The 24,091-nt window shown below is 41.8% G+C and overlaps 1 protein-coding gene across 11 annotated transcripts in view; it reads left to right on the forward strand.

The window, feature by feature from the left end:
- TANC2 (tetratricopeptide repeat, ankyrin repeat and coiled-coil containing 2) overlaps window positions 1-24,091 on the forward strand; it is a 558,975-nt gene that overhangs the window by 526,082 nt on the left and 8,802 nt on the right. For 9 of the 11 annotated variants that reach the window (XM_044000435.1, XM_044000439.1, XM_044000442.1 and 6 more), the window contains 9 exons: window positions 713-949; window positions 4,020-4,205; window positions 6,035-6,128; window positions 12,208-12,341; window positions 14,376-14,499; window positions 19,251-19,426; window positions 21,440-21,572; window positions 22,044-22,073; window positions 22,867-22,958. In XM_044000435.1, the coding sequence (XP_043856370.1) occupies window positions 713-949; window positions 4,020-4,205; window positions 6,035-6,128; window positions 12,208-12,341; window positions 14,376-14,499; window positions 19,251-19,426; window positions 21,440-21,572; window positions 22,044-22,073; window positions 22,867-22,958 (1,206 nt within the window). The remainder of the gene's footprint in view (window positions 1-712; window positions 950-4,019; window positions 4,206-6,034; window positions 6,129-12,207; window positions 12,342-14,375; window positions 14,500-19,250; window positions 19,427-21,439; window positions 21,573-22,043; window positions 22,074-22,866; window positions 22,959-24,091) is intronic. The other 2 variants (XM_044000440.1, XM_044000441.1) reach the window with 1 other exon arrangement.

Genomic DNA, 24,091 nt, shown 5'->3' on the forward strand with positions numbered 1-24,091 from the left:
AGTGGATCCATTTGCACAAATAAAAGTAGAGCTATTAACCTTGCTGTCAACCTGTCATCCCTTACAGTACAATAGATAAAAAGAAAACTGTTTCGGTGGCTACACATTTCCGAAGTTTTACAGTTGGGCAAGATGTCATCAAGGGAAAGTGTAGGCAGTTCCCAGCCTCTATTCTGGAAATTCATTTATAAGTTATTTTTGTGGAACTTGAAACACATTTCTCACAGAAACAATGTTAAAAATAGTGGACAGATTCCCACCACAAAAGCTTTTATGACCAATAATGTACCCAAAGTATAGTAGCAATAGTCTTATTTTAGTTTCATCTATGCACCATTTATAACACTGCTTCCATGGGGAAAAAATGCATTCTGAGTTTATAACTTAACTTCTTCTATAGCTTAACCCTTTGTCCTTGGCAGTGGCATCATGGTAGAGGGAGAGAGAAAGGGTTAAGACCCAACATCCTCTTATCCCTGACCTTGATGTGCTTAAAAGGATTCAAAGAAATCTGGTTCTAGTTTTTTCCTACTCAGGAAAAGGCCAAGTAGTGCCAAACATAGCCAGCAGCGAATTAATGGATTGGTCTGGGAAAAGGTTGTCATATTTTAAAAAAGAAGTAGAAGAAGCCCATGTTAGCACTGCCCCAGGTCTCAGTCCAAGAGGGTATGAGGGGCCCCTCCTAATGACTTTCTTTTTTCTGGCTTTTCAGGTCAGTCGGTTGCTGATTTTGGGAGGTGCCAACATCAATTACCGAACAGAAGTTTTAAATAATGCCCCAATCTTGTGTGTCCAGTCACACCTCGGTTATACAGAAATGGTAGCCTTGCTGTTGGAGTTTGGGGCTAATGTAGATGCCTCTTCAGAAAGTGGCCTTACTCCTCTAGGATATGCTGCAGCAGCTGGGTTCCTAAGCATTGTTGTGCTGCTATGCAAAAGACGTGCCAAGGTAAAGTTTCTGGATTTGCTTCAACGTCGACCTTAGCTACTTTTGCCTTTCTTCCTTTTCCTTTTCTACTGGAGCATAGTCATTATCATTCCAAATAGTTGCCCTACTGGCTTACATGGTGATGAGGGACTGTAGCATACTTAGTTTAAAGTCAGATGAGGGATGATACTGGCAGTGAAAGCATCATCATTTCCCCACCACCTGCCTGTGTTCTACATAATCCTAAAGGCCTTAGAAAGGTAGTTGGAAAACTATATTAACCAGTAGCCCCCCAAAGCTGCCTAGGAACAAGCTGAATAATTGTTTATTTATCCTCCAGATGAGCACATTTCTTTTTTTGTTTGTTTGTTTTTGTTTTTGTTTTTTGCTGGGCAATGAGGGTTAAGTGACTTGCCCAGGGTCACACAGCTAGTAAGTGTCAAGTGTCTGAGGCCGGCTTTGAACTCAGGTACTCCTGAATCCAGGGCCGGTGCTTTATCCACTGCGCCACCTAGCCGCCCCAAATGAGCACATTTCTAAATGAATAAGGTTAGAGTACAGGAAGGCTTCATGGGAGACAGTTAAGTGTCACCAGGGGCAGCCAGGTGGCACAGTGGACAGAGAAGACTCATCTTCTTGAGCCCAAATATGTTCTCAAACACTTACTAGCTGTGTAACCCTTGGTTTCCTCATCTGTTAAGTGAACTAGAGAAGGAAATGGCAAACAACCCCAGCATCTTTGCCAAGAAAACCCCAGATGAAGTCAAAGTCAGATACTACTGAAATATCTGAACAAATGTCACCTAGAAATTTATAGTACTTTGGGGAGGGCTAATGACCCAGTAGATTATCACCCTGAGGGTAAAGAAGAGACAAACCATCTAGGAACATAGCCTGGGTCACCTGATATTATCAGGAGACTACCTCCCCAGGTATATATCCAGGAAGAGCTTACTGCATCTTACGTAGTAGAATCCTGACCAAAGGCTGGATTTCTTATGAGTAGTAGGCTTAACTGGTGACACCTAGAAGTGTTTCCACAGTACAAAACACACTTTACTCATTCTATCCAATTCTCTGAGAATTTCTGCTGATGCGTGTTTACTTTGTGGTGTTTGAAAGGTCATTGGTGCAACTGTATCCAGCTTCAGACATTTGGTGAAAAGAAAATTGCTGGTCACACCAATATCATAGGCTTCTGGAAACGGTTTGTGGTTTTTCAAAAAGTTTTGTTCCATCCCAGAGAGCAAACTATGGATTTGAGTGGTTTCATTGTGAAACATAAGCTATGTAAGTGACCTCTTTGCAAAGCCAGTATCCAGAGTCTGTTCTGAGAAATGTGGTGCCTTTGCTGATGAAGGGTCAAGGGGGAGGTTGCATCTGAGACTTTGTAGCATGATTTCATTGTATTTGTGCTCTTACCACAGGGTGAAGGGAGGTGAACAAGCATTTATTAAGCACCTTCTAAGTGCTAGACATTGTGCTAAGCTCTTTATAGATATTATCTCATTTGGTGCCACCCTATGAGATAGGTGCTATTATTATCATCCCCATTTTACATTTGAGGAAACTGAGGCAGGTGCACATTAAGGGTCACACAGCTATTAATTATCTGAGGCCAGATTTGAACTTCAGGTCTAAATGAGTCCAGGCCCAGTGCTCTATTTACAGTTTTGACTACATCTTCCTATTTGTTTATATGGAGGTCTCATTTAATATCTGTAGCTACATATTCATGCTTTTGAACCTTAGTCAGGTCTTCCCTACCACTTGACAATTATCTTGTGTATCTTTTGTTCCTTCCCCATTCCATTTCCTACATTAATTGGCTGTCCAAATTTTCTCTCTCCTAAAGTACCCCAACCCTTCCCTTGCTGCCTTTACTCTCCAAAGATGAGCTTAATCTTCTTTTTGATGAGAAGATCAAGGCTATCCAACAAGACTTCCCTCTTCTCCTTCAGCTTCCCTCTTTCTAAACAATATATTTCTCTTTATGCAACCTAAGATCACATAAACATTTTTGGCTGCTATGTCACTCTTCCCTTGCCCTACCCCAGTGTCCATTGGAAATACCTGGAGGGCCTTAGCCAAAACTGGCGCCATGTCTGCCATTCCCTCTCCCTTAACTCAAGGCATCCAGACCCCACCCCCAACCTTCCTACCATTGCTTCCTTCTTTTACCCTCCTGACCAACCACTGAACCCTTGCCTAAGGGAAGTTTCCACTCCCTTCCAACACATGGTCCCACTTTTCTCTTTCTAGTGGCTCCCTTCGTCATAGAATTTGCACATCAATGCACCCTAAGGTCTGCTAGAGCTTGTTATTGGCCCTTTCACCACCTCATAGGATCTCCAAGCCTCTCCATCTACCCCACAGCAGAATCTGCCCTTTGGCTTATCTCCTCTAATTAGAGTACAAGCTCCTTAAGAGCAAGGGATGGATGTCTCCTTTTTACATGACCGTACTGCTTGGCCCTTTAATCAACACTAAATTCAAGAGTACTTTGGGAGCCCAGCACATTGAACTCTTCTTGCCCCCTGCCAGTTTTACCAGATCCTCAGAACTGTGAATGGAGAGTAGTGACCGCCTTCCCCACAGGAAGGCAGAGTGGTTTGGGCCACAAGGCTGGCTGGTCTCCCCATCTAACGAGTGATTCATGGCATGAGATTCTTTGTTTTGAAAAGCCATAAATTGGGAGACTTGGTATGTTCTTCAGTGTGGTTTCAAAGACTATTTTAATCTGGTACAGGCAGCTACAATCTATCAAATTTTAATCTAAAAGAGACTGAGGATAAAGGGGCTTGCCTTGGGAAAACAAAAATGCTACAATGGGGATTGGTTTTGTTTTTGTTTTTGTTTTAGTGTAAAAACAACTCTATGATTAGGGACTAATCCCTGGAGGAAAAATTTAACCCAGTTGCATCCAACAGATTGCCTAACCAGGGAGGCAGAGCATCTTCCATTCAATAATTCATTCAGTGATTGAGGGAAATGGTTGCCAAAAAATGCCACATTTTGCTTCTCTAGGAGCTGTCAGTGCTCTGACTTCCCAGCCACAAGCTTTAGTCTCCTCCTGTCTCCTCCCCTTTAGGTGGATCACTTGGACAAAAATGGGCAGTGCGCACTGGTCCATGCTGCACTCAGAGGCCATCTGGAGGTCGTCAAGTTCCTGATTCAGTGTGACTGGACAATGGCTGGCCAGCAGCAAGGGGTGTTTAAGAAAAGCCATGCCATCCAACAAGCCCTCATTGCCGCAGCCAGCATGGGCTATACAGAGGTAAGAAACAGGGTTCTGTGGGTTTATTCTGTGGATGTCAGTAGACCTAGGAGGCAAGAATTTGGGTAGAAAGGTCACTTTATTAGGAGGTTGTAAACCAGGTCAAAGTACTTTGGCAAAGACAGATGGTTATGTTGCCTTTAAAGTCACTGTTGTGGTATGCTGGATAGACCCCACAAGCCCCTCTATTCCCCAGGTATCACAAGCATCTGTCCTGGTTATTCCAGCAGGTTTAAAATACGGTCCCTCGGCCTATGCCCTTAGCTGATAGAACTATATTCTCAGAGACTCTCTCCCAGGGAAGTAGGTCTCCACTGAATTCACATCTCTTATCAGGGCTAAGCAATGCTGAGCTCAGAATATATATTCAGATCCTTGGAGGAACAAGAGAGGATTACTGCTTTAGTTTTTATATATATATATATATATATATATATCCCTGAAAAGCAAAGAATCTTAATTCTAAACTATCACACAATTCTTTCTTATGAAGAGTCCTTTATAAAAATGCCAAATTATTTCACTACTTGGACTTGAAATTAATTGAGTCATAACAATCATAAGAAACTTCTATGGAGCCTGGAAATAAGGGCAGCAACCCTAGAAACTGAGAGAGAAAATGATAACCAGTTTCTTCCCCCTTCCCCCATTACCCTTTCTTTCCCTTCTGGCCCATTACAATGTACAGACACAGTCACCAGCTTGCCTCCTAGAACCAGTAATGTGTACATTATGCCCTTGGAGTCCTCAATATATGTATTAAGATAGTTTTCCCAAATTAGACCGTTAACCAGTCATAAAAATTATCATGTGTCACGATGTATGAATTTCCTCTCTTTTATTCACGTAACTGTTAACCATAATGTGCATCAGCTGCAGGTTGGAAGCAGCTTCCCTTGCCCACCAGGTTTGTAATGACAATTTCACCCACCACCTAGCCAGCCTGAGCACGTCAGACTCTCTTTAGAAGTATTGCATAATTCAGACTTTACCCTTATCTTGGATTGATTCGGTTTTTATTGTGCCATAATTCTGGGAAGCTGGCAAAAATGGCATGGATTTTACTGACTGGGAAAGAACCAGCAATGCTTGCTGCTCTTAGATCACCTAGTGAGCTTTTGACACCAGCTTCTGGGGAGATTCATGGTGGTTTTTGTAGACCTCTGAAATTGAAAAGTGAGACTCAAGTCTAACAGATGTCTGAGTAGCCGAGCAGTAGCACAGAGATATGCAGTGGGGCCCTCCTCCATTAGCAGGAATAATAGGCAATGCATTCACTGTAATGGAATTTAATAATGAAACCTTTGCTTTCAGCTTGAAAATTACAGCAGTACTCATTTTCTATAACCTTAGTAATTCCTTACTAACATAGCCAACCTTAGCAGCTGACCTAATGTATTAGCAGGAGACCACTGAATGGAAGGTGGAAAGAATGTTGGTGCTAGAGTCATAGGACCCAGATTACAGGCTCTTATTTCTCCATATCTTTATTTTCCCTTACTCATTTCACAACAAAATATTGTGTACATGGTTCAATTTAAAGTCGAAAGAATCAGTGTCTGAAAGGGACACTTACTAGGTATATAATTTATATTCTAGAAGGCTTGAAAACTACTGATCTATTCTATCCTAAAATAAACACTTATCTTGGTGGCTTCTCATTGGCTTTTTTCAAAACCAAAAGTTCTAAGAACTTATAACAGTAGGAGTTTCACTCCAACCTGGATGTCACAGGTCTCATCTAGCACTCAGTATTCGGAGGGCAACAGTCAAGTTGTCCATAGCTCTTATCACCGTCAGGTTTGATCTGATGTAATGTTTTGTTTCAGATTGTCTCCTACCTGCTCGATCTTCCAGAAAAAGATGAAGAGGAAGTAGAACGAGCCCAGATCAACAGCTTTGACAGCCTCTGGGGAGAGACAGGTAACTTCCATGGGCATCTTTGCTTAGCCCTCTCTTGTCCCTGGGTCATGTTTGTTTGGAGTCTCTTTATCTCTAATCCTCTTACCTTTGGTGGTGTTCTAACCATGCAACTTTGTGTTAGAGAATGATAGAGTGATTATGGTGGCTGAAGCCTCAAAAGTGTTCACTTTCACTTTTCCTCCTTTGGGACTTACTCTGTTCTCATGACCAGAATTATATGTGATATTTTCCCTTGCGATTTCCAAATATTTTTGTGAGTCTAAAAGTTTCCTTACACTGTGCCAGATTAGAATAGTAAAGAATTGTCTGTCTGTTTCTTCTTCCTTTAATCCCTTGGAGTGGCTAGAAAAGACATGTTTTTCACTTGAAAATAATTCTCCACCTTCAGTTATAAATCTGGGTGTTAAAATAATCCCTATGCCAGCCCTTATTTGTCATGTTGGAGCTATCTGTGAAAATTAATCTAGTGTTCTAGAGAAAAAGCTGATGCAAATCCTAAACCCATTCCCCTTTCTCTTTTCCCCTCGGTCTGTAGCAGAATAGTTCAGTGAACTAGCTGAGCCTTTCTGTACAAGTAGGCTTTTTTTTTTGTCCTTTATGGAAAAATGATTGTCAACCTATGAGTCTTAATTGGAGCATCTGGAGTAATATCAGTAACTTTTGTGGTATGTGTTAGAAGCCAGGTCCATGAAAACCACAGTTTCACCATAGACATGCCTTCTCCTATCTGCCCGATGGGGTGTTGTCTTAAGTAAGGAGAATGTTATTTTGATTTAAGATCTGAGTGTTATTAGAAACAAGAGAGCCCATCTAAAAGCCATACTGACTTACTGGATTAGGAAATTTCCTTCCAGAGCAAATAACTAAATGGTTGCGCTGCTTTCACTAGCAGCCTGAAGAATGGTCTTTAGCTCAAGAATCTGCTTTTTTTGGCATTCCTTCTTTTTGTAAAGGCTCAAGAAAATGATCTTCCCACAACAGCTACAATCATTGGTCTAGTTTCATGACTCAGCTAAAGAGAGTGAATTCTGTTCATCTCTAGTAACAGCATATGACCTCTCCCCCACCAAGATGCTGCCAAACACACGAGCAAGCCTATTGTTTCCAGGGATACCAGCTGTTTCTATCACTACTGGTGAGACTGAGAAAGTGGGGGCCATCTGGTGATGGTGGAAGCCGGGGAGCCATAGCAAAGCTAATCATGGTAGTGTCCATAAGGAAGTTCTTCTAGCTCTATCCATGAGAGAAATCCTCAAAAAGAATCGAGAGGGGGCAGCTAGATGGCACAGTGGATAAAGCACTGGCCTTGGATTCAGGAGGACCTGAGTTCAAATTCAGCCTCAGACACTTGACACTTAACTAGCTGTGTGACCCTGGGCAAGTCATTTAACCCTCATTGCCCTGCAAAAAAAAAAAAAATAGAATCAAGAAAGTTATGTAGGGCTTATTCTTTAAATTATGAAGATTTCACATAAGGAGAATGTGGGTCACTGAATGACCCTGATAGTCAATTCACTAAGCCGGATTGCCCTTCTCTATCACCTATCGTCCTTGAAGTGTCATTTTACATAACAGGTTTTCTAAATCAGGTACCTAAAACATCATGGTCTCCTCCCACTTCTCTATGCTACTGCTCTGCTCTATCCAATAGCATCTTCCTTCATCTAGCTGTCATCATCTGGCTAATTTCATTTCCACCCACAGGCTTTCACAGACTTCTCATGGGAGAACACACAAAAGAAGGAAGTGAGGTGACAGAATACTTAATGTTCCCTTCCCTCCCTCCCTCAAGGCTGTGGACCCCAATCAGGAGCAGCCTTAGAGGTCTGCTGTATCTGCAGATTTTCCCTGGGAGGACCAGCTCAGTCACAGGAGCTTCCTGATTAAAAGGATGGTAGGGAAGCTGCCTCAGAGCAACTCAAGCCCCGGGGGAGACCTTGAAATAAACACAAGCTTGCCATGTTCTTTTGGCAGTGACTAATGTGTGTCTTCTCTGCTCACCCTCCATAGGACCCTCTGTCCCCAGCTAAACTACACCAAGTTTTTCATGGTTATGGAGGATGCAGGAGAGTCAGTCACCTTTCTATGTTCTATTCAGATCACATTTAGCTTTTTCCTTATTTACTCTGCACACAGAGTCTTCCCATCTCCAGGCTACTACTTCTGTCTACCGATGGCCCTATCCCATGGTTCCCATGGAGAAAAGAGCATGTATGACTTAGATAAACCTTAGCATACTCTGATGAACCAGTGAGCAAAATGTGTTACAAGCCCGTAGGAAGGGACTTAGCACATTGCTGTAAGACCCATTTGTCATTTTCAGGACTGGCTTTATCTGGAAATTTTTCTTTGCTTCAAAAAGCTCTTAATGATTTTTTTCTTTAAAAAACTGTGTGAAATATAACCAAAGTAATTCCATGCTTATGGATTTTGAAAGTAGATCAGTCTTACTGAGTTCTTTTGTTTTGTTATTTGGAGTGAAATTCACTGCCAGTATTAATAATGTTGTCTACCTCCACCTGAGTCTGAATCCCAAATTACATTCTAACCTAAGCATCCGCAATGGCACCCCATATGCCCCCAATATAAATAGAATTGACCAATATGGCATAGTGTGCCACCTGAAAGTGGTCCAGAGAGCCATAGTATCTTCTCTAAAAATGAATTTCCTTGAACCTCATCAAATCTTTAAAATAGAAGTTAGATATAATAATAATAGCTAACATTTATTAATGCCATATATGTTCCAGGTACTATGATAAACACTTTACAGTTATTATCTCATTTGATCCTTACTAACAACAACCCTGGGAGGTGAGTGCTATTATTATCATCCCCATTTTATAGATGAGGAAACGGAAACATACAGAGATCAAATGACTTACCCATGGTCACAACAGCTAATAAGTGTCTCAGGCTGGATTTGAATTCAGGTCTTCCTGACACTAGGCCCTGTGCTCTCTGATGTCTGGCAATTACTTCTAGGATAAAGATAGTAGTCAGAAGATCAGAAATGTCCGTTTGCTTTTGTTTCATTTAAATATAAATTGCTTCTTATAATTGCTCATAACTGCCCAGCACTTGTGCTACCTCTTGGGTCACAGTCAGAGCCAAATCTATGCCTAAAACTAGAGGTTTTTCATGAACTTTTGAAATCCCTGGACTATGGGAATGCATAGAAAAGAGCTTCTAGGTCAAGTACCACTCTTACGTCAGTCATCTAAAGCATGGAGAACTACTTTCACTTCAGAGAGAACTGAACCATTGAACTCCCTAAAAAGACCTCAGCAAAAATGAGAAGGGTTGATTTTGAGAAGTCTAAAAATAAATCTAAACATACATAAAGACAAGTCCTATATAGGTCAGTTTTTTGACTCTAAATCCATCACCAGTGAGATGTCATAAGACCTCTTTCTCCTGTGGAAAACAAAGATATCTCGAATGTTGCTTTATATTGAAAATAAAGGATAGGTTGGCTTTACATAATGATGGGAACCAACCAAGCCGATAAACAAAAGGCATACATTAACAGTTAAATAGGGAAAATTGCAAATGGCCACATGGAAGGTTTTTGTTTGTATCTAGTTAGATGTCCAGACTTGAAGGCTGACATGTTGGTTTTGCTGAACAAAAGTTGTTTTCCAATTTGTGTTTGGGTGAGTGATGCCACACTGAAGTAAGGAACTGAACCTATTTTCTTCCCCAGCTCAGAAAAATATCCTTCTTTTTCACTTTAAAATAAAATATCACTTCTACCATCATCTTACCACTGAAGTAATTTCAGCATCCTCCACACCTCACCCCTTTTTACAAGAAACAAGCCTACAATGTTTGGAGCCCCCTGGGGAAACAAGACAACCACAAGTTTCATGGAAGAATTTAGAAGAAAACTTGACTCCAGGTGTCCGTTCTTCTTTTGAAACCATAGCCAGTAGATGACATAGGCAGTCATAGAATCACCACCATTTTGCATATACATATATATATGTATATATATATATACATATATATATATATATTACAAACAGTGAAAAGTGGTATGAAGGTAAGGTTGTTTAAGTCTATATATGGTAAAGAACTGAACTCTCCTTTCCTGCTAATAACTGTGTGAAGCTTACTTATATATCCCTGCCTTGCAAAGGGTCTATAGGATTTCACCCAGAAGTATAAAAGTCCTTCACTCCCCTTCTTCAGACTCTGCTAAAGGAGACAGAGAGAATTAATGGTTGAAAATGCACAAAGAACCTAATGAAAATGAAGAAAGGAAGTTATTTCTGGTATTAGGACTCCCGTTCTTGTATTTAAGTGCTTTGAAATATCAGGGCCCAATATTATGGCACCCACTACCACATTCAGGTTCCCAGAACTTGTCTGTGTCTATCATCCATCCAAAACCCTTGCTCACAGTTATTTATGTTCCTCTGGATTGCTTCAGCCTCCAACCAGAGCGAAATATGTGACATCCTAGTAAGACAAGGACACATTAAATAAAATGCAAGATCAATAACAAGCAATAAAGAGAAGTAGAAGGCACTTTAACAATCACCCCTGCCCATATCTCTAGTCTGGAAAGGTGTGAGTCCACAACAATATATGGAACAGAAAAGGCTATTAATAATTTGCATAGTAAATGACTGCTTTAGTCTAAATGCCTGGAACAGTATCATTTCTTGGCATGAATACAGTAAAGCCACATCACCTGGCAGAGGCTACTTCAGAGTGGGGAGTGGGAAAGATAAGAAAATAATACTAATTCTAGTAGGTTCGAGACACAGCACAAGGAAAACCCCCCTGAATCTATGTCCATGTTTCTCTCTTATTCTTTTCCCCCCAAGCTGCTGGTCTGCCACAATAAACCTCCCTATCTCTCTCAGACTTTCTTGTGAGAATTCTGTCCAGCCTCTTACTGAGTGTGCTGCATCTAACCAGAGCCCTCATTGTCTGGGGGATCCAGTCCCTGAGTTCAGACACCAGGTATCTTTAGGCTTATGATAAAAATCAAAGCTATATCAAAAGCATCCATTACTAGCATAGGAAATTTCTCTGCTAGGACCTCATTACAGTAGGAAAAAGTGTTCCCAGTAAATTCAAATGGAGATTATCATTCCAAAAGCCTTTCTTTCAAGGCAGACCTTGATTAATAGAAGTGTAGAAAAGTGAATGGTGAAAGGGCACCTGAAGAGAGAAGAAAAGACCAAAGGAGAAGCAATTGCATGAGAAGGAAAAATAAAAGAGGCTTAGTTTCTCTGCAGGTGATTTGCCAGCTTCTTGTTATCATCCCATTTAAATTTGTAACCACTAGTTTTTATGTGTTGCCTTTGAATATTTTCCTTTTAAAACTTGAAGTTCATTAAAATAAATGAATGAATGAATGAGTATTTACTAAGTACCTACTATGTTAAAGGCTCGGGAGTACAAATACAAAAGTGAGTCATTCTCTGCCCTTAAGTAACTTACATTCTGATAAGGAAAAAAATCACATAGACGGGAATATGGGCCAAGGTATGGAAGTTTGGTTTGGAGAATCACAGAAATTGTAAGTGGAGCCCCATGGCAGTAGATTGTTCCACATTTTCCAATAGTAATGATAACATTAATTTGATTAATATTCTAATAGCAAGAAGTAGAAGGGGCACACTCATAGTAGCAGAGAAGTTGGCAAGATGCCAAACTGGGCAGACCTCAGTTTCCTGGTAGATGGCTGGACAGGAAATGAAGCTTGATCTGGGTCTTCTTAGATATATATAGTGGGTTAAGTGAGTTTTCACCAGCTAATCAAGATAGCTCAGCCCCAGGGAGAAGTGCCAAAGCTGAGTGGATTAATTGGATGGAGAGGCAGGGAATGGATGGTCTCTGGTGCCCCAGGTCCAAAGGGCCATTATTGGGGGGGGCGTGGGGGGAGGCAGCTGCAGGTCGGATGGCAAAGTGACCATATCAGACCCTAATTTCTTGCCAAAGACCTAGATGTCAGTTAAATAGTAGTCGCATTCTTCAAACATCATATTGGCTGTCATACAGAAGGCTAAGACATGAAACTGTGATAATAGACTATCCTCAGATTATATTTTTTTCTCCTTAGCCCTGACGGCTGCAGCTGGAAGGGGCAAGCTAGATGTGTGTCGCCTGCTTTTGGAACAAGGGGCAGCAGTAGCCCAGCCAAATCGGCGAGGGGCAGTGCCCTTATTCAGCACTGTTCGGCAAGGCCATTGGCAGGTAAGTGATATATAGATATAGATATAGATATAGATATAGATATAGATATATTAAATGGGCCACAGATAATGCCTCCCTCAATGTAGGAAGGAGTTTAATAAATTTTCATTCATCTAGAATAGACCCTTTTGGTTAACTGGCTGTTCTGGTTAACCATCTATATATGTCACATATAGATTATGGTTTTCAAAGAATTAGAATATACTTAACACAAAGCACCTCAGGGTTGTCATTGTGATGACCTGTTATCACTGTGAGTTAACTTTGGATGCACTCTAGAAGTTAATTTCTAAATAAATCCCTGCTATCAGTAACTTGTCACTTGTCTCTTCTTACAACAGTAGAATGCAGAACATAGCAAAAAGAACTTCATTTACATGAACTTTCAAGGTTTTTCGATTCTGGGTGAAATGCTACTTTATGCTACATGGTGAAGGAGGGAGGGGAGTGGGGAGGAGGGAAGGGAGGGAATGGTACTGGTAACAACCTTTGGAAATCCAAAAGAACAAGAAAACCTAGGAGCCGAACAGTATCGAAGATAGATTGCAAAAATGTTTTCTTTTATTGGATTGCAGCCTTAATGACTTGTTGCAGGTTTGCAGCTTCTAAACTTTGATACGGTAACCATTACACCAAGAATTGCTTTCTAAAGCATTTGCCCTGTATGCAGTTATAATTTATGTGGCTTTCTGTTGGAGTTGGATGCTGCATTAAGGCAGTGGTTCCCAAACTTTATGTAGTACACTCCCTACTTTTATTTTTACAAAAAAAATACCCTGCCATCCACTTTGCATAAAAGAATCTACATAAATTATCTTGACTCATTTTATTTAAACAAAATTAAGAATTTATTACAATTTTACAACACAAATCAGATATACAATAAACTGAACATATAAAATAATGTAAATAACCACTGTGATGCATTCAGTGTTATAGGATTAAAGAATCATAATTTACTTTTTCCTTGTACAATATAGGAAACCGATGCCAAGAGAAAGAAAGTGACTTGTCCAAAGTCACACAAGTAATAATGGAAAAGTCAGTATTCAACTCGGGTCTTCTCACTCCAGAGCTAATTCTCTGTCCACTGAAAATGATGGTGGCTGGAAGTCCCTCAAATCTTCAGCCTCTATGTTGGACACCATAGATACTTGGGATCAAGCCTGAGGGAAAGGCATATAGAAGTTGCTTTGTCCCCAAGTGTGGGCCCAAATCATCACCATTCTAGCAACCTCCCTTTACCTGCAGGTCAGCATAGAAAAACTGAGACTGGTGCATGGAAGGCCAACACAAGAGGGTCCCTTAAGTGACTTGGCACCTGATTACCAGAGGGTGTCCTTGGGCTGTGTCCACAAAGGGCAGCAACTTAGGTTCTGATCCCACCTGGACAGTGTTGGCAGAGGGGAAGGCCTAGGATCCTTGTGAGGGCAAGAGGAAAGGGGGCAGGAGCATGTGGCTGGAAGTGAGCTTACTGCCTGTACTCTGGTGTGGGAGGCTCCTTTTCTGCCGCCTCCTACCAGTTAGAACAAATTCATGGTTTTCATCTTGCTTTTGTTGATTCTGATTTGAACTTTGTTTCCATTGGGGGAAAAGTAGATATATTTATGCTGGAGTTCTACTCAAAAATTTTCAACAATTTTGGCTAATGTTTCACAACCCTCCCTAATAGGATCTCACAGTCCCACAGGGTGGAACATGCCCCACAATTTTACAAAACTCTGCATGACAAAATTATTCATTTACTTTCACTTCTTGTTGGTTATTTTCTTAATTTCCTTTTCATTTTGTGACAGGTGAGCAGGCATTTTTACCTGAATCTCTCTTCTCAAGTCCCTTATTTATAGGTCACCAGAAACTCAAGAGTTTAAATTAGATTTTACTGAGAACTTTACATATGTTGAAGGTGGGTGACAGATGGTCAGTTCCACTGGCAGAGTTTTGGGAATTCACTTGATATATGTGAAAGGATCCATGTGTCTTCACAGCAACCTTGCTTCAGTACCATCATTCCCTGGTTCTCTACATTCACAGATTGTTGACCTCTTACTCACCCATGGAGCTGATGTTAATATGGCAGACAAGCAAGGCCGCACCCCCCTAATGATGGCAGCTTCAGAGGGCCACCTTGGGACTGTAGATTTCTTACTGGCACAAGGTGAGTAATTCTTCCACATTAGGAATCCAGACCTAGGCTCTCAGAGCCATGTAAATGCACAGTGTCCCCCAAATTTATCACTAAGAGGGAGTAAAGAAAAATGTTTTTGGTTCAGGAGTTGGGAACTTAAAGGAAAACTCCAAGTACTTTATGACCCTTCCAGGGTCTTTGTTTCACTAACAGCTGTAGATATTCATTGTTTCTTCACCTCTTTCTTTTTCTCAAATGTTATCATCCCATATGACATTTGCTAACTTAACTGCTGATAGTCAACATTGTCTTGTTTACCAAGAAGGCAGATGCAAGAGCAGGCAAATATAGATGACAGGACTATGTTCTGTTTAAGCAGAAGTCAGAATACAAATACAGAGAAAGTCCTCTTGTCATTTTACAACCTCCATAAGTCTTTTGTTCTAGGAAGGATGTTGGAGAAAGTTATGTTCACACTATAGTCATAAAGCATTTCAGACTCTGCTAGTTCCTTCTATGTTGCTGACTTCAACCACCTCCCACTAAGAATCGTGTTTAGCATTTCACTTTTCAGATATTTCATTTGATCCTCACAGCAACCCTGGGACATAAGTGTTAATATTAGTTCCATTTAACAGTTGAGGAAACTGAGACAGGCAGCAGTCAAATGATTTGCCCAGGGTCACACAGCTTTCCAAGACTAGATTTCAAACTAAGATTTTCTTGACTCTTAAATCCAGTGCTCTTTGCACTATGGCGCCACCAACCTGTCTCTAAGAGCATAAAGGTAACATGGGAGGTGATTTCTCGGGAGAAACAGACAGATGTTGTCACTTCATGCCCAACCCACAACAATCCATAGCATCACCATCAGGTGGTGACATCTGTTTTTTAGCCAGTGGAATTGGATCGATTGATTGATTGATTGTACTAGTTAATATTAACTATGAGTAAACATTGGACCTCAGTTTATAGAATTGTATAGACATACTTTATCTTCTGACTGTCCTCTCAGGAGTCCTTCCCCAGCTCTCAACTCCTCCAGAGTCAGAGACTCCATGGCCCCTTAGCCAGATCCTCCAGGGAGGCTTAGCCTTTGTCAGCTTCAGAGTGGTAGCAGGGCTATGCCAGGATATGCAGGCCTTCCCAAGGACACATAGCAGCTCCAACTCCCTAGCAGCAACTGCCAGACTGACAACAATCTGGGCTTCCTCCATTGATTCCCACTGCCACCAGATGACCGGTTGAGGAACCAAGTTCACATAATGCTACACCAGTGATCACCTTTATATAACTACATACCACCTCCCACGTGCCGGCAGAGATTCACTTTAAAACAGAATCCAAATGCTCTTTCTTCTTCACCCTTGGAAATGTGCTAGTCCCTAGCTACTTAATTTCTCCATGGTTAAGAGATGGCTTCTATCATGAAAACATTCTAGGATGATTTCTCATTCTTCTTCATACTCCCTGTATCCCTTGGTGTTTGGTTTTGGCTTTTTTGAAAAGCCATCTTCTCTCTGTCTTCTTTTGGATTTATAAGCCCTGCTTTCCCTGGGTATTGGGAACCTGAAACCTATTCAGTTGGTTCAGCCCTTTCTATCATTGCAGGAGAGTGGGCCTATCCTAAGAATCTCTGAGTACTGCACCTGGGCAGCCTCCTTAGAATTTATTCTGCAATCAGATTTATCCATTAGAATCACTGCTTCATTTACAGATTACACTCAGCAATATGAAGAAATGTTAACAACTCAGTACATAAATAGCAGTTGTTAATGTCAAAAGTCTGATTTCTTCCATTTCCTCATAAGAGGCAGAGAACTGTGGTTATCTCTCATTAGAGAAGGAATGATGAAGCGGTTTGGCAAGGTCACTGCTAAAGGGGCCTCAGCCTAGCAGGAGCACAGTTCAAATGAGAACTCAGGTTCTCTTATAGCTGAGATTTTGAGGGGAAGGAGACTGGGAAGTGTCACGACTTCATGAAGTTGATCTGTAACTTAGTTTTGTCGTTCATCCATTTCAGTCGTGTCCAATGCTTCATGATCCTATTTGGGAGTTTCTTGGCAAGATATTGGAGTGATTTGCCATTTCCTTCTTCAGCTCATTTTACAAATGGGGAAACTGAGGCAAGCATGGTTAAGTGACTTATCCAGGGTTATACAAATAGTAAGGTTGTGAGGTCATATTTGAACTCATGAAAATGAGTCTTCCTGACTTCAGACCCAGCACTCTATCCACTGTGCCACCTAGCTGCCCCCCAACTTAGTTATCAACAAGTATTAATATTGAATAACAACAATGTGAAAACATTAATATTTGTTGAATGAATGAATTCAGAAAACAACTATTATATTACTTTTTTTTTACATATAAGGTATTTTATTTTTCCGTTACATGTAAAGATAGTTCTCAACTTTTGTTTATACAAGCTTTACAATTTCAGATTTTTCTCCCTCCCTCCCCCCTCCCCTAGACAGCAGGTAATCTGATATAGGTTATATCTATATATCTATATAGATATAGATATAGATATACACACATATGTATATACACACATAATAACATTAATCCTATTTCTGCATTAGTCCTGTTATAAGAGAAAAGATCAGAGCAATGATGAAAAACCTCAAAATAGAAAAAAAAAACAACAGTACCAAAAACAAAAGAATAAAAGAGTATTTCAAAGGGTGCTAGGTAATGGAAGAAGGCTTCCTTGAGAAAATAAGGTTTTTTCCAGCATCCCTCATTACTTGGACTTGTATGTTTCACTTGGACAGATTTCCTTCCCTAATGGTACTGTCATCAGGCATCAGGGATCTCCACATGCCCAGTATGTGGTAAGCCCAAGTCTTCTATTCCTCCATGCCCTTTAAGTAGGGGACATCTGCTGGGATCGTCAGCATTGTCAACTATAAGCAATAATCAAGCACCCATGATGGGCTAGGCCCCGAGAATGCAAAGAGGAAAGACACAACCCCTCACCTATATAAAAAGGAAGGGTTGATCTGGATGACCTCCTAAGGCCCTCTAAACCTCTGAAACTATGAGCCTATAATCAACAATCAGTCAACAAATATGAAGCACGTATTGTGTACCAGGCACTATGCTGAGAAAGGAAAAAGCAAAAACAGTTCCTGCCCTCAAGATCTTACATTGTAACGAGGAAGACAGCATAAAAATATTATTAATAATAATATTTGGTAGATACATTATGTCAAGTGAGCAATAGGGAAAGTGCTATAGAATTTCAGAGGAGGGAATGTGTCAAAGAGGAAATTGAAATTAATCAGGACCTTTAAGGAAATGTAGAATTTCGATAACAGAAAAAGACTATAGCATTTTAAAGAGGACAAAATAAAAACAAAAGGAGAAGGCACATGTGGCATTTGGGGCAGGGTGGATAAGGAGAGAGAGGAGGAAATAGCTGCCCCTGAAACCTTTATTAAAACCAGACTATCGGGGCAGCTAGGTGGTGCAGTGGATAGAGCACCGGCCCTGGAGTCAGGAGGACCTGAGTTCAAATCCGGCCTCAGACACTTAACACTTACTAGCTGTGTGACCCTGGGCAAGTCACTTAACCCCAATTTCCCTGGAAAAAAAAATAAAGGTTTCAATAATATAAGAGAGGAGGAGAAGGAGATGAAGGTGGAAAGTCAAATTGAGACCAAATTCTAGAAGGCTTAAATAACAGGCCAGGTAGTGCGAGCCTTTTTTCATAAGCAGTTTGTAATATCCATTCCAATCAAATAAGCATGGTTAGGTGACCATACTGTTCAGAAGCATAAGGAAAGGAATGAAGAAGGCATACAATGGGAGTAAAACAGGGTTGGGTTGGCAAGGCATGAGTGGGAAGAGGGATTTAAGAGCTGAGAATGTAGCATAGTTGAAATGCTTAACCAAAGGGCAGGATTGGGATTGGAGGCCAGTGAGATGGAAGCAGATGTGATGGCCTGGAAGAACAATGAAGGGCTGAAGGGTAGAATGACTAAAGGTTATAGTGAGAAGAAAGAGCAGAAGGAGGGATGGGAGGGATGATCTGGAGTTCTCAGTCAGGGAGTCGTAATCCTCATGGGTGACGGTGAGAGCTCCAGGGCATTAACCTTTGTGTGGCTGAGCTGGAGTGAAGGGGAAGGTCATGAGAGTGGAAGAAGTTGAAGCAAAAGGCCAGGGTGTTGAAGGGGACATTGACATTTTTATTGAAGTCCTCAAGTATAAGGGCAGGGATTGGGGTATAGAGGAAACTGTAAGAGCAGGGATTGCTTCATTTTTGTTTTTGTATCCTTGGGACCTAAGGGCACAGTGCCTGGCATAGAGTAGGTACTTAATCTCTCATCATTGACTGTGAGGCAATAATGACCTAGGAGCCTATAGACGACTTCTATTAGGCTACGGATAAGATGATAAAAAAAATGGGGGTGAATCTTGAAGGAGAAGAGGCAGTTAAGGGATAGAGCAAGCAAATACTTACTAGGCACTTACTATGTCCCAGGCACAGTGCTGTGGTGCTGGATTTGCGAAACGTTTTCCTTGTAAGAACTCGGTAAGTAGCATAAATGTTATCTCCATTTTGCAGATGAGGAAACTGAGTCTTAGAAAAGGAAAGTGACATGCCCACGGTCACACAGCTAGTAAGCACTGTAGCCAAGAGTAGAAGTCAGGCGTGTCTGACAAATCTGGCCTCCTTTCCACTCTTCTACCCAGCTTCCCTCGAGAAGTCAGTTTTCCTTCCTACCATGATTTCTCGTGTCATTTGACCCCTGAACTCATACTTGTTCTTCCAGGGGCCTCCATTGCTCTGATGGACAAGGAGGGATTGACGGCCCTCAGCTGGGCTTGCTTGAAGGGCCACCTCCCAGTGGTGCGCTCGCTCGTGGAGAACGGGGCTGCCACGGATCATGCCGACAAGAATGGCCGCACTCCACTGGATCTGGCAGCTTTCTATGGAGATGCTGACGTGGTGAGTAACCTTGAAGGACTAAAATAAGTTGTCTTTGTGAACATGGACCACAAGGTGGTAGCAGTTAATATTGTGCCAAGAAGATGGTTAAGGATAAGTGGGAGTTACATCAGTTCTTAGGGAAGACAGAGGTATTTGGGGGTCTTTATGTAAGGTCAAGTTTCCTATTCCCCTATTCGATTACCTATTGGAGTGCAAAAAAAAAAATCATCAAAGGCCGGGGAATTGTTACAGCCTGAGTAACCACCTTGGTTGCCTTTGACTCCTCACCCCAAATATCCATTCAGTTGCCCATCTCTACCTCTACGGGGTCTCACATCTGACCCCTTCTCTCTACTGTGAATGCCTCCTAACTGCTTTCCCTTCCTCAAGACTCTCCCCTCTTCCATCCATCCTCCCCACAACTGCCAAAATTATTTTTATAAAGCACAGGCCGTGTTATTCTCCTACTAAGAAAATTCCAAGTAGCTCCCTGATTCATCTAGAATAAAATATAATTAAAATCTTCTTTTGGCTTTTAGAACCCTTCAAAACCTGGCCCAAACCTATCTTTCTAGCTTTTTAGATAGATGACAGACACAAAGATAGATAGAACATTTATTAAGTGCTTGCTATTAAGTACCAGGTACTGTGTTAAGCACTGGGAATGTGAATATAGACAAAAACAAACATCCCAAAAGAGCTGGAAAGCCAGGGGATGGGGGGAAGTGGGGGAAATCCGGGTCAAGGGCAATGAAGAAAGGCTTGGAGAGTCAAAAGTGGAACTAGGAGTGAAGTGAGCATAGGTGGCATGGTGGTCTGGGCCAGAGGTAAGGACCGCAGGTGAGAGTGAATCATTATACATTCTTCCCCTCTGTGGTTCAGCCACACTGGTCTTGTTCCTTGCACATGACTCTCCGTCTCTCATCTCCGTATCTTTTCACTGGCTGTTCACCTTGCCTTGGAATGCACTCCCTCCTAACCTCTACCTTACAGAATCCCTTGTTTCTTTCAAAGCACAGTTCAAAGTACCACATATCACATCAGATCACAGCTCCTAGTGTCTTCCCTCCCAAATTGCTTTGTATTTTTGTATATAATCTCTATATACTTATCTGCCGATAGCTACTCCAGCTGGACTAAGGGACCTGGGGCGCTGTGTCTCCCTCTCTACTAAAGGGCCTGTCTGGACCTCGGTATGCTTAGAATAGACCCGGTTTGGTCCTAGGGTGACCTGCCCTGTAAAGAGAGAGTTTAGACTCCCTTTCCTCATATTCTTTGGTTCATTTCTCCATTACCCTGGGGGGAAAATCACTTCAGGGCTAGGCAGTGGCTCCTAATAGACACATAGATAGATGTGGGTCTCAGCCCAAAGCAGGGAGTGGAAAGATATTATTTGAAGTACAGTATGAAGTGAGTATGGGACAAGATCTTATTTTCTAGACACAAAAGAAATACTAAACATAAAATGCCCACAATCCCACATTGGCTGACTTAAAAAAAGATTCGATAATTTAGCATAACTCCTGGTGGCCTAATGGATAGGCTGTCGGACTTTGAGTCAGGAAGATACCTTTCTGTGCTTTACTTTCCCCATCTGTAAAATAGGGAAGTGGAGTAGTGGTTGGATTTGATAGCCTCTGAGGTTCCTTCTAGCTGTAAATCTATATGAATATAACATACTCCGCTGGGAAATTGAGAGTTAAGCCTCATCAGAATAGAAAGCAGTTTGTGGGACCAATAAATAGGCATTCTTATATTTTTATCTTGACCCCGAACTATCCCTTCAAAATCTGTCTTCTGGCCAGCTAGGCCAGGTCTAAGGCTCCTCCTCTTGTTGATGGTCATGTTTTCCAATGAAAAAACTCCCCCTGCCAGTCATCTCCATAAATGTTTGTTGATTAACCGGTTGTTTCTCGCAGCCTTAGCTAAAGCCAGATGCTGGGAAACAGGAATGCAGCTGCTTAAATCCCTGACGGATCTGTGCTGTCCCACCAAGCCCAGACTAATGACTTTATTTATTTGATGTCTTAGGTACAATTCCTGGTGGATCATGGGGCCATGATCGAGCATGTTGACTACAGTGGGATGCGTCCCCTGGACAGGGCAGTGGGATGCCGAAACACCTCTGTCGTAGTCACCCTTCTGAAGAAAGGAGCCAAGATAGGTAGGGGACAGGGAGAAAGTGCTGGCCACCTGCACCCTGGGCAGGACTGGTCCCGCAGCCTTAATGCCCCAAACCTGTGGTATGAGCGTGGGTGTGCTGCCCACACTCCCCAATTCTGCATCACTGTTGCCCAAGTAAACAGAAAGATGACTGGCACAGAGAGAGCGCCATCCAATCTCCTGTCTCTAATTCCCTGTGCCCAGCATTGGCCAGCAGTCTGCTAGGACTGTGACCCTGATGCCTCCGTACCAGCCCCATCTCACAGCTCTGCCAGTGGGCCTGCTTCCTTTGCTCTGTATGTGCTCCTGCTGCCCTCAGCTGCTCCCCCCTCCCGTGGGCCTAGAGAAGGGGTTGGCTGGTGTGCCAGCTTTCTTGCTGCCTGCCTCTCACTGCTGCTTTTTCCTTCTTTTTTTCACCTTCATCCATTTTTTTTCCTCTCCTACAACTTTTTGTTTTCTCCTTTCTTTGAAGGTTGTCAGACGTTACCGAGTCGCCCACGAGGTATATCTCACCGCTGTCAGCATCAGGCCCAGTCTGATGGCTTGGTCAGCTTTGCCTTCTCCTCTTTCATTTAGCTTGCATGAGTTCCCCACACTTCTAATCTTTTAATTTACTCCACCTTAAAAGAAGATTTATTTTAATGACTGTTGTAGAGAATAACTTGAACTTTGGACAACTAACCCTGGGAAAACTGGGTGGGTTCTTTCAGGCAGCCTGTGAACTAATCAGCTTAACCCTTTCTTCCCCCTCTTTTGGGTGAGGTCAGCTCTTTTCTGGACTATTTGACATTGGCACTATAAGCCTGGTTCCCAGTGGACCTCTCCTACTCCGGAAGTACATTGAAAGAGGTTTTAGTTTCTTCACTGGTATCCTTTCTACAAAGTGCTTCTCTCACAATCAGAGGCCCAAAAGCTGGGGCTTTTAAGTCCCAGTTTCCAAAATACATTACCACTAAATTTTTAAAGTCTTGTCATGATATCTGTTGCAAACCATCTATTCTGGTTACCTGATTTAAATTTTTTAATTTAATTATTTTTTAAACCAAAAGATTTCCACAGGCTCTGCTGCCCTCTTGTGGTACTAGTTTACATTTTAAGGTGAATACAAATCAAACCCTGCTTGTTGCCTTAGAATAACTTCAAACCTAAAAGATAAGAAATGAATTATGGAGCGTTATGCTCACACCAAGTTGTTCTCTCAGCAGAAATTCCCCCAGGATATTTTTTTCACCTAGCTTCCTACCACCCTTGCATTGTATGAGTTTTTTACCCATCATGCATCCTGTACACTACAGGTCCAGCCACTTGGGCGATGGCCACCTCCAAACCAGACATCATGATCATCCTGTTGAGCAAGCTGATGGAGGAAGGGGACATGTTTTATAAGGTATGAAGAGGTAGTGGACAGCATGATATCAAAATAGCCACTGGTTGCTTTGAAGCAGCTCTACATATGGAGTCCATCAGTTTTATTAACCAAACTAACCTTTATTCCTGGAGGGAGATTAACTAAGGAAAAGTGAATGGGAAAATGTTACTCCCTAAAATTGTGCTGGAATTGGAACTTAGAAGTTTCTGGTTCTGTGCTTCGCTGGCGTGAAGGTCTCTCCTCTTATGGTGACCAGGCCACAGAAGTAAGCAGAGGTCAAGCAGCCAGTCCAAACGCAGTTCACACTCTGCTCAAAGCAGAGGCTGTGTGACCACCACAAATTGGACTAGGAGACTTCCCTGGGCCTCAGATTTCTTAGCTATAAAATGAGAGAGTTGGACTAAATTATCTCCACAGTCCCAGCTCCAGATTTATGATCTTATGTCCTCCCTGAGATCCCGTCTAACTTTCAAATTCTATGACTCATTTCATATCAGAGCTGAATCTGGTAGCCTAGATATTATTGAGCCTATTAAATGGGAAAGGGAAAAAAAAATCAGGGAACAGAGTTAAGTCAAAATCATTTTGCCCAACAGCCATTCTTATTCTTTAGGGAAAGGAAATTAACTCTTAGCTTTTGCAGGAAGTCATTGATCTCATAGATAAAAAGGCTTATGGTAAAAGGTAGTAACTTCCTAACCGAGGCTGTGTTTATGTAGTGGAAAAAGAGCTGACCTTCAGAGTACTGGGATCAAGTCTACATCTTTTAGATACTGACTGTGTGGCCCCAGGCAAGTTACTCACCCTCTCAGAGCCCCAGGAAATTCTCTAAGAACATAAATTGCAGAACATTTGTTGATCTTCATGTTTCTTCACCAGGCATTTCCTCCACCAATAAAATCACAGGTCCTGTCAAATTAAAAACAAAAAAACCTCCCAACATCCCTAAATACAAGTTTTGTCTTGAAGTCATTCATTAAATGGGGGGGGGGGAGGGAGAAGTACATCCTCTCCCATCTTTGTGCTCATAGTTCCAGCCCAGTCTTGTAATTTATGCTAAATTCTCTGAGAATGTAATGTTTCAGAATTCATCTTGCTGGGCTTAGATGAATCAATATAGTATCTCTCAGTTCACCCTTATGTCAGAAGTG

This window comes from Dromiciops gliroides, chromosome 4 (assembly GCF_019393635.1).
Source record: "Dromiciops gliroides isolate mDroGli1 chromosome 4, mDroGli1.pri, whole genome shotgun sequence".
NCBI classification, from domain to species: Eukaryota; Metazoa; Chordata; class Mammalia; order Microbiotheria; family Microbiotheriidae; genus Dromiciops; species Dromiciops gliroides.